Below are 12198 nucleotides of genomic sequence, written 5' to 3' on the forward strand. Positions count from 1 at the left end.
CCCCTTTGTTCCTCTTGCTGCCTGTTGTTGCCTCCTGTTCTCCCCCACTCCCTTACTTTTGCTCTCCATATCCGACCCCAAAAGAGCCAGGAAACTATCTAACTAGCCAGCAAATTCTTCAGGGAGCAGCAGCAACAGTAAAGGCAGTGGTAGCTCAGTTCCTCTTCAGGCTTCCTCACTCCTCCTCTCAGCCTGTGGGCTTGCCTCAGGCAGTGACAGTGGTTGTGGAGGGCAGCTCCGCAGAGTGCTCCCCAGCTCTGCCGTTCCTCCGGCTACAGGTTGGCAGCAGATAATGGCTCGCAGCGGCTCCTCTGACACGCCCAAGGAGAAGAGGTGCTGCCAGCATGTACCTGTGTCCTCTGTGGTGATTTCACCACCACCCCCCCCCAAGGACGCGTGCTGCTTGGTGGTGTCTCCTCTTGTTCTCTCACTGGCTTCTGCTGACTGCTGTACCAGCCCCAGCTGCTACAGACTGAAGAACACCATTAGCCTGCATGTAACAGCACAACCATGAGCCTTAAATGCCCCATGGCGAAAATTACAATGAAATACGATACAGCTGGGAGGCCGGTCTCGCTCCTTAACTAGACAAGATAGCCAGCCACATCACTCATGCTCCCCTTTCATGCATCCCCCAGTCTCCTGTCCACCACCTACACCTACTAATTCCTTCTCTTCCCCCTCTCGGTCTCCTACCCATCATATTCTCCTTCTCCGCCATGCCACTTTCTCCTGCACCCACTTCAGGCTCCTCCTGTCCCCACATACCTCTGCACCTCTTAGTCTGACCCCATGCTGCCTCTGCTGGGTCCCCCACAATCTGCCTCCTGCCTCCCCACTGCCTTGAACCCACTTTCAATCTGCTGCCTGCTCTCTACACCCCTCTGCACTCCCTCAGTCTCCACATATTCCTGCATCTCCTTAGCCTTACTCTTGCTCCCTCAGACTCCTCAGTTTCCTAACACTCACCCACTCACCCAGATCCTTCATGTTCTCTTGTCCCCTGCCTGGTCCCCACATGGTGACTAAGGAGTCACCATGACTTCCCTGAGGGAAACCTGGCTTCAATCCCCTTGGAAACAATCAGAGATGGTGGCCATCTTTAATGGGGGCAGCGTCGCTTTGATGTGTAAAGGCTATAGGGAAGTGGCAGCCACCATGCTGAGGGCAGTCAGTCCTACTGATAGCAATTGGAGTTGGTGGCCATTTTGAGTTAGGACAAAATGTCACTGGTCTGAAGGGGGAAATCCACTGTTGCTAACTTGAATGATGTTATCAGTATTGCCAACCCCAAAAGATCAAAAAGTCAGGAATTAGACTCCAAAATAGCATCAGCTGGGCCTGTAGGAATATAGACCCATGTTAGGCCTGAGTGAACGATGTTTTTAAATTGAGTTTGGATATTAGCATGAGCAATAGGCCAAAAGTATGTGAGCAAAAAGAAAATCAAGAGAAAGGAGGGTTATTTGTGTTAAACATATAGTGACTCTTTGGAAACACAGCATTAGCTTATTTAAGGTTTGAGCTGAAGTAATACAAATAAAGAAAACATGGTTAATTGGGTACCAAGTGCAGTAAATAAGTGGTTATATGTTTGTTTGTTTAATTTATTTTCGAGAAATGCTTAGCTTAGTAGTTAGGGGAAAATATGGCAAAGTGAGGTAAGAAAAACAAACAAACCTTGAAGAGAGCAGAGTGCAGCCCTAAAGTGATTCCACCGACTTTAAATAAGGTCCAATAACCAGCAGTGACATCACTTGTTTGTTATAGTGTGTTAAATGGAAGGTATCCTAGCCATTCTTTGTCAGGCCTTTTCTTACCTGCTCTAGAGTCATGCCATGATGGGAAGGTACCTCCTGATCCTGTTGTAAGTATGTTGGCCAGTGCTTATAACTGTATTGTTGCTATGGTAAATACTTAAGCTGATATTTTGGATGTAACCAACACCATGTGTGTGTGTGGAATCTGACGTCATGGTAAATCTTAATAAAATTATTAGGAAAAGTATTTCCAACAAGGCTAGGGTTGCCAATTTTGGCTGGATGTATTCCTGGAGGTTTCATCACATGATTAATCTTTAATTCTGGGAGACTCCAGGACAGTCTTGGAGGGTTGGCAACTCTAAACAAGGCCCAAAATCATGACTTCTTTTAAAGGTTAAGTTGTGTTGTTTGGTCTGTCTTTTGACTTGCGAATCACTGTGTGAGACTGTTAGTGATCCCAACTCTCCCAAACGTAGCACATAAGCTGATTTTGGCCTCTGATGCGAAGCTTTGGCTGCTGCCTGATGGTGTGGAGATTCTAGTTTCTTCCCACAAAACTAACGTTCTCATTGATTTTTCTTCTCTGTTCCCTGCCCCACATCTGTCCATCCTTCAACTAATTATACTCCCCGCAACCCCTACATCAACTTTAGGTCCCCAACTCCACATCTGCCCCTTGCCCCGCCCAGTGTACCTCTGGTGGTTCATCGTGTCTCTCTCCAAGGCAGAAGGTGCTGCTGCTGCAGGGTCCCCCCAGCTGCTGCAGAGTCCCCTTCTCTGCTTCCCAATCCTGGGGGGAGGGTGGGCACCTCCAGCAGTTCCCTCCTCCTCCCAGGCCACCCCAATGAGAATATCATCAGCTGCTCCCTCTTCTGCTTCCCTCCCCAAAAATCTCCTATCTACTCTCCAGGGTAGGGAAGACAGCTCTGCCAGACTCCTGTGCTAGCCCCGATTGGGGGAGGGAGGCCAATCAGAGGGGATTTTACCCCTGAGCCAGCTGGAAACTCCATGAGAGCTGCTCCTTCTCCTATCATATTGAGACTGGCTCCAGAAACAGCCAAAAATCATATTACTGATGGTGAAATCACAAGAGTTGGCAATGCTGTATTAATGTGTGTCTCACAATATTTATTGTTTGACTTAAAGTCCCAGCTGCTTTAATCAAGTGATCAAATGATTGCACGAGAATCTCACTTTAAAAAATAAAGCTGCGTTTCTAGCCCTCATGATTGTGGAGAAAAGTTCACTCCCACTGTTCCAGTATTAGAAAGCCAACACACACAGTTAAAAAAGAACCTCACGATTTTTGGAGCTTGACTCATGACTTTTGACCCATGAAGGCTGGCAATTCTGTAAATTAGAAATTCATCAGAACCATTAGCCAACCCAAATATTGAGAGACTCTCAAAATATAGCTAGAATTGGTAATACTGGAGGTGGGCAGGCTGTATGAGGATCTCCGAACTGCTATAGGAACCTAATCCACAGCCTGCTGAAGTCAATGATCTCTCTTTATGTATGGGAGGTAAATGGTAGAGGGCACTGGGGCCACTTCAGAATACAGGTGGTTCCTCTTGTGTAGCAACTCTGAGACACTCCTACCTTCCCTTCTGCATGGAGGGGTGAAGCTATCAAAGGCACTCACTTCCGAAGTTCAGACAAACAGCACCTAAGAAAATATTTAAATAAAAGTCTATTTAGGCTTCCAAAGTAACACACACACCTGGGTGGAGCTGTGTAATTTTCAAAATTGATGCTCTCTGATGCCATTAATACAACAGAATCCTAAACCTCACTTGGCAACAGGTTTTACATATGTCATATATCTTTACTTTCCAAGGCCAAATTCTGTCCTCATTTACACCCATGCAAATACACTGATTGGAATGGGAATTCATGAGTTTAATGGTGACCACCATTAGTCCAATAGCTCAAACCACTCACAATTACTTGAACAAGAGAAAATATCTCGAAGTTTATATTAATTCTAAGAATTGCACAACTCAACACAAATGCTCAATTTGCTTTATAGATAAGGCTAAACAGACTTGAGGGGTTTTTGGATGACATTTTGTTCATCTACCTTGTTTGTGCATGTTTTATGTACTTTCCCATGTTTTCTTAGTTTTTATGCAGATAAAGCTAAACCACCAAATTTCAAACCAATGTGTACTACACAGATAAAACAGGACAAAATTTAACTTTCATTCTGCAAAACTACCTCTCTTACACTTTAGTTATCTAAAGTGGATTGTGGGTAAAGCTCATCCGTGTAGGAGACAGAACTTTCTCAGTGGCTGGTCTGAGACAGTGGAATGAACTCTCACAGGGACTAAGGACCTCACAGATCTCACCACTTCTGCTCCAAGCACAAGACCCTTATCTTTGCCCTTGCCTTCTCTAACAAACACACAGCAACATGTATGTTAAAACAAACAAACCAAACTCTACCAAAACAAGACACTCCCTGCACACACTTCTACCCCTGAGGAGAGAATGAGAAAACAAACAACATGGCACAGATGTTAGTCAAGTTGTGCTAAACACTACTGGAAGGCACTTAGATACTATAGCAATGAGCACGATAGAAGAACCGATATAAAATAGCCTTTGAAGGCTCAAGAGCTATGGACTTACAGTGACAAGTGACCCATTGCACCAGTAGTTCTGCTTTTTGTTACCTGATACTGAGCTTTCTTTTCCTGATATGAAAGTGCCCTCTCACACATTGCTCATTTATATGCAGCAGCTTTTGCTAGGGCAGCCAATGAAGTATCAACTTCAGGAATAGGAACTGGGGGATGATAAGCTTCCCATAAGCTATGATGTTGAAGGAAACAGTGTTCCCCAACTCCCCTGCACAGGCAGAAGTTCTCAATTTAACGCTTAGAGTACAATCACTTCCAGGCTTTTAAGTTTCTGACCACAGCAGCTGTTTTATCTCCACACCAAACGGTTTGCTAGTGAGTTTATTTTGTACTCCTCCAGTAATTTTCTATGGCTCCTAGATAAAGCAATGAGGCTACTTATGTTGGCAGTAGCTCTTGTAAGAAGGGTCTATGAAGAGGAATGGGAAAGGGAGAAGCTGGATAAGGGGAAAGGAGCAGAAATGGATTGGGGTAGCCTTGGGGTATGTACAGTGCCCATTTGTTGGTTGTGATTGTAGACCAAGCCCAATGAAAGAGTGCAAGGCAGCTTCCAAAAGATGTTGGGAAGCCCTGGGTTTGCTCTGGTGTGGCTCCCAACATTCCCATCAAACCTGCTGCCTCTGAGAGGGTGCCATTTTTGCAACAGAGGAGGAAGATTGTCACTTCCTGGAGTACTGGGTTTTCTTCTGAGAGAGTGCTCCAGTTGTTGAATCTGGTGCTAGAAGGGAGCTCTCTTCTTCTGTTGGGGCTGGTATTTGTATGGGTAGGGCCATGGTGTGTAAATCCTTCGTGATTGCTGTGTGACCTTAGAATCTTTGAGAGAGGAGCGCTTCATCTGTTTGGCTGCTGAAGAGCTCTAGCTCTCCCAATGGCAGGTCCTCTATAGCATGTTGCTCTTTTCTAGGGATTCCAGCGCTTGAAGCCAGAAGGCCTGTCTCATGATGATGGCTGTGGCCAGCCACATGGCAACCACATCCAGTGCATCCATGGCCACCTGTAAAAGGAGTTTTTCTGACCATTGGCCCCCTTTATGACATCTCTCAGTTCCTCTCTACTATCCTGTGGGAGTTTTGGTAGAAAGGCAGCCACTCTCTCCCATATGAAAAAAATTATATTTTTGCAAACAGGGCCTTTTTTCCAAACCTCTTGGATGAGAGCTGAGGATGAGGAAGAGTGGCTGTGCTTTGCCAAAGTCCCTTAACTGGCTTGAGTATACCCTTTTTGATGCAGTCCTAGATTGCCTTTTTGGGCAGCCCTATCTGGGGTTGATGACCTCAGGATATTGACGAGCTCATGGGACTTCTCCTGGTTCACCAGTGTCCATGGTCTCAGTGAGCTGGGTCAAAAGGTCTTGGAACACTTAAGTTATCAGGTGCCAGTGCCACTGCATCATCTGATGAAGATTAAGACTGTCAGCTGACGAGGAGGTTGCTGAGGTTCCTCCAGTGTTGCCTCAATCTATTTGCAGAGACCCGATCCTGGGTCTGCCATGGAAGGCCTGGCTAGCAATGCTGCTAGAGGAGCGAGATTTCTTCCTCTTCCATGAGGCATGTGTGATGGTGGTCCCCAGTATGGCCAAGAGGGCCAACAGTGACATGTACTATGGGTATTGGCCAGCCCACTGTCACTTGAGCCTTGCCTGTGATGAGATCCTGAACAGGAAGCCTCCAGTGATGTTCCCTCCTGACCAAAGGTGGATGAATCTTGGCTTGATGTTGGTGACAACAAGTGTCTCGGTGAGGGCAAAGAAGAGTATATTTCTTCAATGGTGATTCTCTAGGGTAGCACAACCTCAGTGCTGAGGGAGCTGGTGCCAGCTGCGGTCTTGGTGTGGAGATACAGACGTTTTCAGCCAGTATATATCGTGGGACCCTTGTGGGTTCAAACATCTGTGCCTGCAAGTTTTTGCTTGTGCTCTGTCTTCAGCACCAGGTCTGTCGTCTTTGGGGTCAAAGCTGAGGTTGCCAGTGCCAAGGCTATGGATACTGGGGCTGCCACTATCAGTGTCTTCCGTGCCCTTTTTGACTTCTCGTGGCTGGACCCACGTGTGGGATGCCTGCTTGAGGGGTCTCTCCAGTTTGGCAGCTGCCAGTTCCTCCAGGACTTAGGTGACCCTCACAGACTGGTCTTATGCAGCTTGAGATGAGTCTCTGGACTTACAGTTCCTGGAGGAAAAGCAGCAAGAAACTGAGCATTCATCTGCAATGCAACTCTCATTCAGCTGTCTCTTCTGCCTGCTGTGCCCAACTGCGGGGGGTGAGTCTGCCACAAGATGGACAAGGTTTAAATCTGGATGGTTTAGAGTCCACCATTAGACATGGCAGTTGGCATGAAGCACCAGACTCCACTATATAGGGGATTTGTTGAATTAGTCAGTATCTTTATTAAGTCCAACTGGATCAAAGATCTTTTTAGAGGAGAATAAATTCTTCAAGAAACTGCAGGTCAGACACTGCTGGATTCTCTCTCACAGCCACAGGGGGTAAGAGAGAAAGGAAGGAGGGTTGTGGCTGCTCCGCTCTTGATGCCTTCACGCAGGAACATGAGGTGGCACAGGCCACATGAGTGGCCTTAATAGATATGGCTATTCCAAAGAGTAATTTTGCACAGATGTGGCACATGTGCATCTCCAGTAGGATCCACACGGACAAATATTCAAAGCAAAACAGAGGCTTATTCTGTAACTAGGTTTCTATAACAGCTGCAGCAGAGGCCATAGCAAGGGATAGCATGAGTAGGATGGAATAATTCATTGCTAGTGGGGAAACAGACCCTTGAGTGTTTTCACAGGTAAACACACTACACCTGATACAGTGTCATGCTCAGTCTCAATTTGGTTTGATAATCTCTGTCCCAGACACATTTGATATCTAATCGCCTTACAAACTGTGTATTACAAATACAAGGCAGAACCAAAATATAGTGGGCCAAATTCATCCAGACATACCTCCATGTGCTTCAGTTATGTCCTGGATAAATATGGCCCACTACATTTAGAGATGACATTTTTAGCCTGAGACCCCTTCCACCTGTTTAACTACATAACAAAATAGCTCCTATTTGTAGAAACAGTAGAAAAGAAAGACAAAGGTTTCTGTTACGGATACACAAAAGGCTTATGATACAGAGTGAGAGTAAAGCAGGTCTGAATTTGTTCTGTGAGTGTCACCTGTCAGTAACAATTGAAGAGGATAATTAGGGTTGGGTGAGGAGCAGTTTGGTGCTGAGAGAATGGTGGTATATGGTGGTCGTACATATTTACATAAAGATCTGAAGGTAGTGGATAGAGAAATTGCTGGCCAAAAAATCTGGAAACATTATTGCTTCCAAAAATTCAGAATAATACAAACTAATTTTTAATTGTAATAGGGGTGGAAAGGGGAAAAGGGGTCATACTTTAGAACTTCAAGCATACTTCCTTAAGTGCTACATAAAAACTTGGGGATACTATTATTATTCCTACAGTCTATTTTAGGCCAACACTGATATAGCATAAACCTGGATTTGGATATATTTAAGGTAGAACCTTTCCATGTATCACTCAACTACTTATCTCCTGATTTACTCTAAAACCAAATGCTGCAGTTATTGCTTGGTTTTTTCTGCATGCATTTGTTAAAACTACTGTTTTAACTACAAAAACTAATTTCCCCTGCTGATACTCACACCTTCTTGTTAACTGTTTGAAATGGGCCACCTTGATTACTTTGGCCTCATTAGCAGTACAAAAGTGATTTCCACCCCTTGTCAACTGTTGAGAATAGCCCACTTCCACATTAATTGAATTGGCTCATTAGCACTGACCCCCAACTTAGTAAGGCAACTCCCATCTTTTCATATGCTGTGTATTTATGCCTCTCCACTGTATTTTCCACTCCATGCATCTGATGAAGTGGGTTTTAGCCCATGAAAGCTTATGCCCAAATAAATGTGTTAGTCTCTAAGGTGCCACAAGGACTCCTCGTTGTTTTTGTTTCCTAAGACTTTCTTCATTACCTTTGTGTAATTGGATTCCAGCCCTTCTCTTTACAAGTTTACACAATTTCCTAAGAAATTCATAACAGGATACAGAAATCATATGTTATTTTTAGAGAAATATAAAAAGTCAGAATGCTAAAGCTATGAAATCCCCACTGACATTTCTCCTTTCCAGCAAATGAGGCCAAAAAGAACTATTTCTTCAGAAACTACCACAGAGTAACTAAAATGAAAGTTAATTTTTAGAACACTATGTAATAAGTGATATAAGGGGTCACAGCCTGCTTACTTAGCTCAGGCAAGTAGCCCCATCTATGTCACTATGACCAGGGATGGCAGGTTTATATAATTTTTGGTGGTGCCCAGAACAGGTCCAAGTCATGCCCCCCCACACACACACACCTCCTTTTAAGCCAATATAAGCTGTTGGACCCTGCATCACTCAGTGCAGAAATTGTAAGGTATGTGTGCAAGTGAGTGAGAGGGCTACAAGAAAAAGAATGGTAGTGTTAAGGCACTGAACTGGGACTCAGGAAAACCTGTCTCTGGCTCTGCTACAGACTTCATGTGCAATGTTGGGCAAGTCACAAACTATAATTTTCCAGTGTAAGACAATGGGAGGGACAGATGCTTAGCACCTCTGAAAAATCAGGCTTTACGTGTTTCTAGCTCAGTGCCCAGAAAGAGAGGAACACATCATTAATGTCCACCCTTGAGAATTCTGGTTCAAGTGATTCACCCACCACCACACTGGGTGTGTTAGAGCCTTGGATAGAATCCAGTTTTTCCCTAATTCTAACTGATGTGCAAAAAATTTAGAGGAAAAGTCTTTGCAGGGTTATGTGAGGTATTAAGTCCACACTCTTAACTGAAATCACATGACTTTTATGGGATCATGTTTATCACATAAAAGGTCAACTTTCGATCATTGTCTCAGGAGGTCTCATCAACAACCAAGTTTCGACCTTGTGTGTCAATTCTGGCAGCGTCCTGTGGCAGTTTGAGTTGACTGACTCTCAAGATACAACTGGGCCAGATCTGATCAGTAGTCACTTTATTTATTTGACTATTGTATTAAAAAAAAGAACTGAAAGCAAAATGGTATTGTGCAGAAAAGAAATTACTCCTTGAGCACCTCACTGCTGGTCCTCTACTCACCTGTGGTTGCAAAGAGCTCTTGAGCCACCGATTGAATTGCGCGTAACTTCTCACTTTCCACTATACTCACCTTTTCCCTGCTCATAGCATGATAAAAGGACAAGACTACTGCTAACAATAATAATGAGCACACAGCTCCAATTCTTCTCTTGCTTCAAAATCAGAAGTATGATAAATTGTTAAACTGATGCTCTGACGATTGTGACAGGGTCAGGCCAGATGGCTACAGGAGAGTGATAGAAGGCAGATATATTAGCTCCAGGTTAAGTAGGTCCCTTTTCCCTGGGTAAGATAACAGGGAAGGTTCCAGAACAATCAGGAACTTTCTGGAAACAGTTAAGGCAGACAGGCTGATTAGAACACCTGCAGCCAATCAAGAAGCTGCTAAAATCAATTAAGACAGGCAGGCTAATCAGGGCACCTGGGTTTAAAAAGGAGCTCACTTCAGTTTGTGGTGTGCGTGCGAGGAGGTGGGAGCAAGAGGTGCAAGAAGCTGAGAGTGAGAAGGCATACTACTGGAAGACTGAGAAGTCCAAGCATTATCAGACGTCAGGAGGAAGGTCCTCCGGTGAGAATAAAAAAAGATGTTGGGAGGAGGCCAGGGGGAAGTAGCCCAGGGAGTTGTAGCGGTCACGCAGCTGTTAGAGGAGCCACTGTAGACAGCTGCAATCCACAGGGCCCTGGTCTGGAACCCAGAGTAGAGGGCGGGCCTGGGTTCCCCCCAACCCCCTACTTGATACCGGAGGAGTTGACCTGGACTGTGGGTTCCACCAGAGGGGAAGGTCTCTGGCCTGTTCCCCGATCCACTAGGTGGATCAACAGAGACTGCGGGGATTGTTCTTCTTCCTGTTCCCCATGCTGGACAGTGATGAGGCTAACTGAGTTAACGGCAGATTTGAGCCATGAAAGTGGCCAAACTGAGGGCTGCCGTGAACCTCTGAGGCGAGCAAATCTGCCAATAAGCGCAGGACCCACCAAGGCAGAGGAGGAACTTTGTCACACCATATATAAGGTTAATTATTACTATTTATCAATTATATAACAGTGTAATGTATGTGCACCTCTATCAATCTGCCACAGTATTTTGTTATATATAGTATACACACACTCAGGAGCTTTCACAAGGCGGGGCAAGCAGGGGCATGGCCCCCAGAGCTGAGGCAGGGGCACAGAATGTGGCCCTGCAAAAGCAGTTAAAATTTCAATTCTTGCACGCGCCCCTACAAAACCTCAGAGTGCTGTCAGGCTTGGGGACCAAGACAATAGGGCTGGACCACTTGCTGTGGGATTCCTCAACCATCCCAAGTTCCAGCATCTTCCTTACTTCTGCCCTACTTTCTTGTCTTTTTGCCTCTGGTATGCGATATGGTTTTATCGTCACCCTTGTTCCGGGACAGGTGATGATGTGGTGTTGGATCAGCGTCTTATGGCCTGGTTGTGTGGAGAACACGTCTTGGTTTCACTGGATCATTTCGATGACCTCTGTTCTTTGTTCTGGGGCTAATTCAAGGGATATCCTTTTACCTGTCCTTGTGGGCCATCTGCCTGGGGTGGAGCTGGCAGGATGGCCAGGCATGCCTCCCAATCAAGCCATGGTTTCAGTAAGTTGATGTGATAGATCTGCTCTGGCCTTTGGTGGTCTGGCTGCTTCACCTTTTAATTCACCTCCCCAACAGCTCCCATGATCTCGTAGGGTCCATACCAGCTGGCCAGGAGCTTGCTTTCTGTTGTTGGTACCAACACCAGCACCCGTTCTCCTGGTTGAAATTTCTGTGTTTTTCCCCTATGGGGGTAGTAGGTTCGCTGGTTCTCTTGTGCTTTCTCCAAATACTTTCGTACTATGGGCGTCACTTGGGCTATTCGTTCTCTCATCTGGGCCACGTGTGCGAGGACATTCTTTCCCAGGTTGGGTTTTTCCTCCCATTCCTGCAGGGCAGCAGCGGCTTGCACCAGTGCTTTGACCATGTCCTCCATCTTGGGGCAGGGTGGTCGTGACCTACCCTGGGTTATGTACACAGCGCAGAAATCCCACCCGTAACACCACGTGTGACAAAATGGCTGATGTTAGTATGGTGGATCCCACGCTTTTCTTGGCAAGGGGCTAAGACACTCAACAACAGATTTAAAAGTAGCCATTCTTCAACAGAAAAAACCTTCAAAAACAGACAAAGAGAAACTGCAGAACTACAATTCATTTGCAAACTTAACACCATCAATTTGGGCTTGAATAGGGACTGGGAATGGCTGGCTCACTACAAAAGCAGTTTTCCCTCTATTGGCATTGACACCTCCTCAACAATTATTGGGAGTGGACCACATCCCCCCTGACTGAATCGGCCTTCTACATTGCTTCTCCACTTTTAAGGTAACTCCCTTCTCTTCAAGTGCCAATATATATTTATGCCTGTATCTGTAATTTTCACTCCATGCAACTGAAGCTTATGCCCAAATAAATCTGTTAGTCTTTAAGGTGCCACTGGACTCCTCGTTGTTTTTATTGACTAAGATTCCTAAAAGGTAAATGTGGAGACACATTGGAATGCATTTTAGATAAAGGAGAGGGGTGGGGTGGCTGAACCTCAGATGATAAACCATTATATCAACTGATATTATACAATATTACTGTATTATAGAAGTCTATCAGATAAGGT

General features: G+C 45.3%; 1 protein-coding gene across 1 annotated transcript in view; it reads right to left on the bottom strand.

Moving 5' to 3' along the window:
- Positions 1-9632, bottom strand: part of LOC141981908 (collagen alpha-6(VI) chain-like) — a 34448-nt gene extending 24816 nt beyond the window's left edge. Inside the window, exon 1 of the mRNA XM_074943533.1 lies at positions 9548-9632. Within this exon, the coding sequence (XP_074799634.1) occupies positions 9548-9632 (85 nt within the window). The remainder of the gene's footprint in view (positions 1-9547) is intronic.
- Positions 9633-12198: the final 2566 nt, after the last annotated feature.

Source organism: Natator depressus, chromosome 2 (genome assembly GCF_965152275.1).
Source record: "Natator depressus isolate rNatDep1 chromosome 2, rNatDep2.hap1, whole genome shotgun sequence".
NCBI lineage: Eukaryota > Metazoa > Chordata > Testudines > Cheloniidae > Natator > Natator depressus.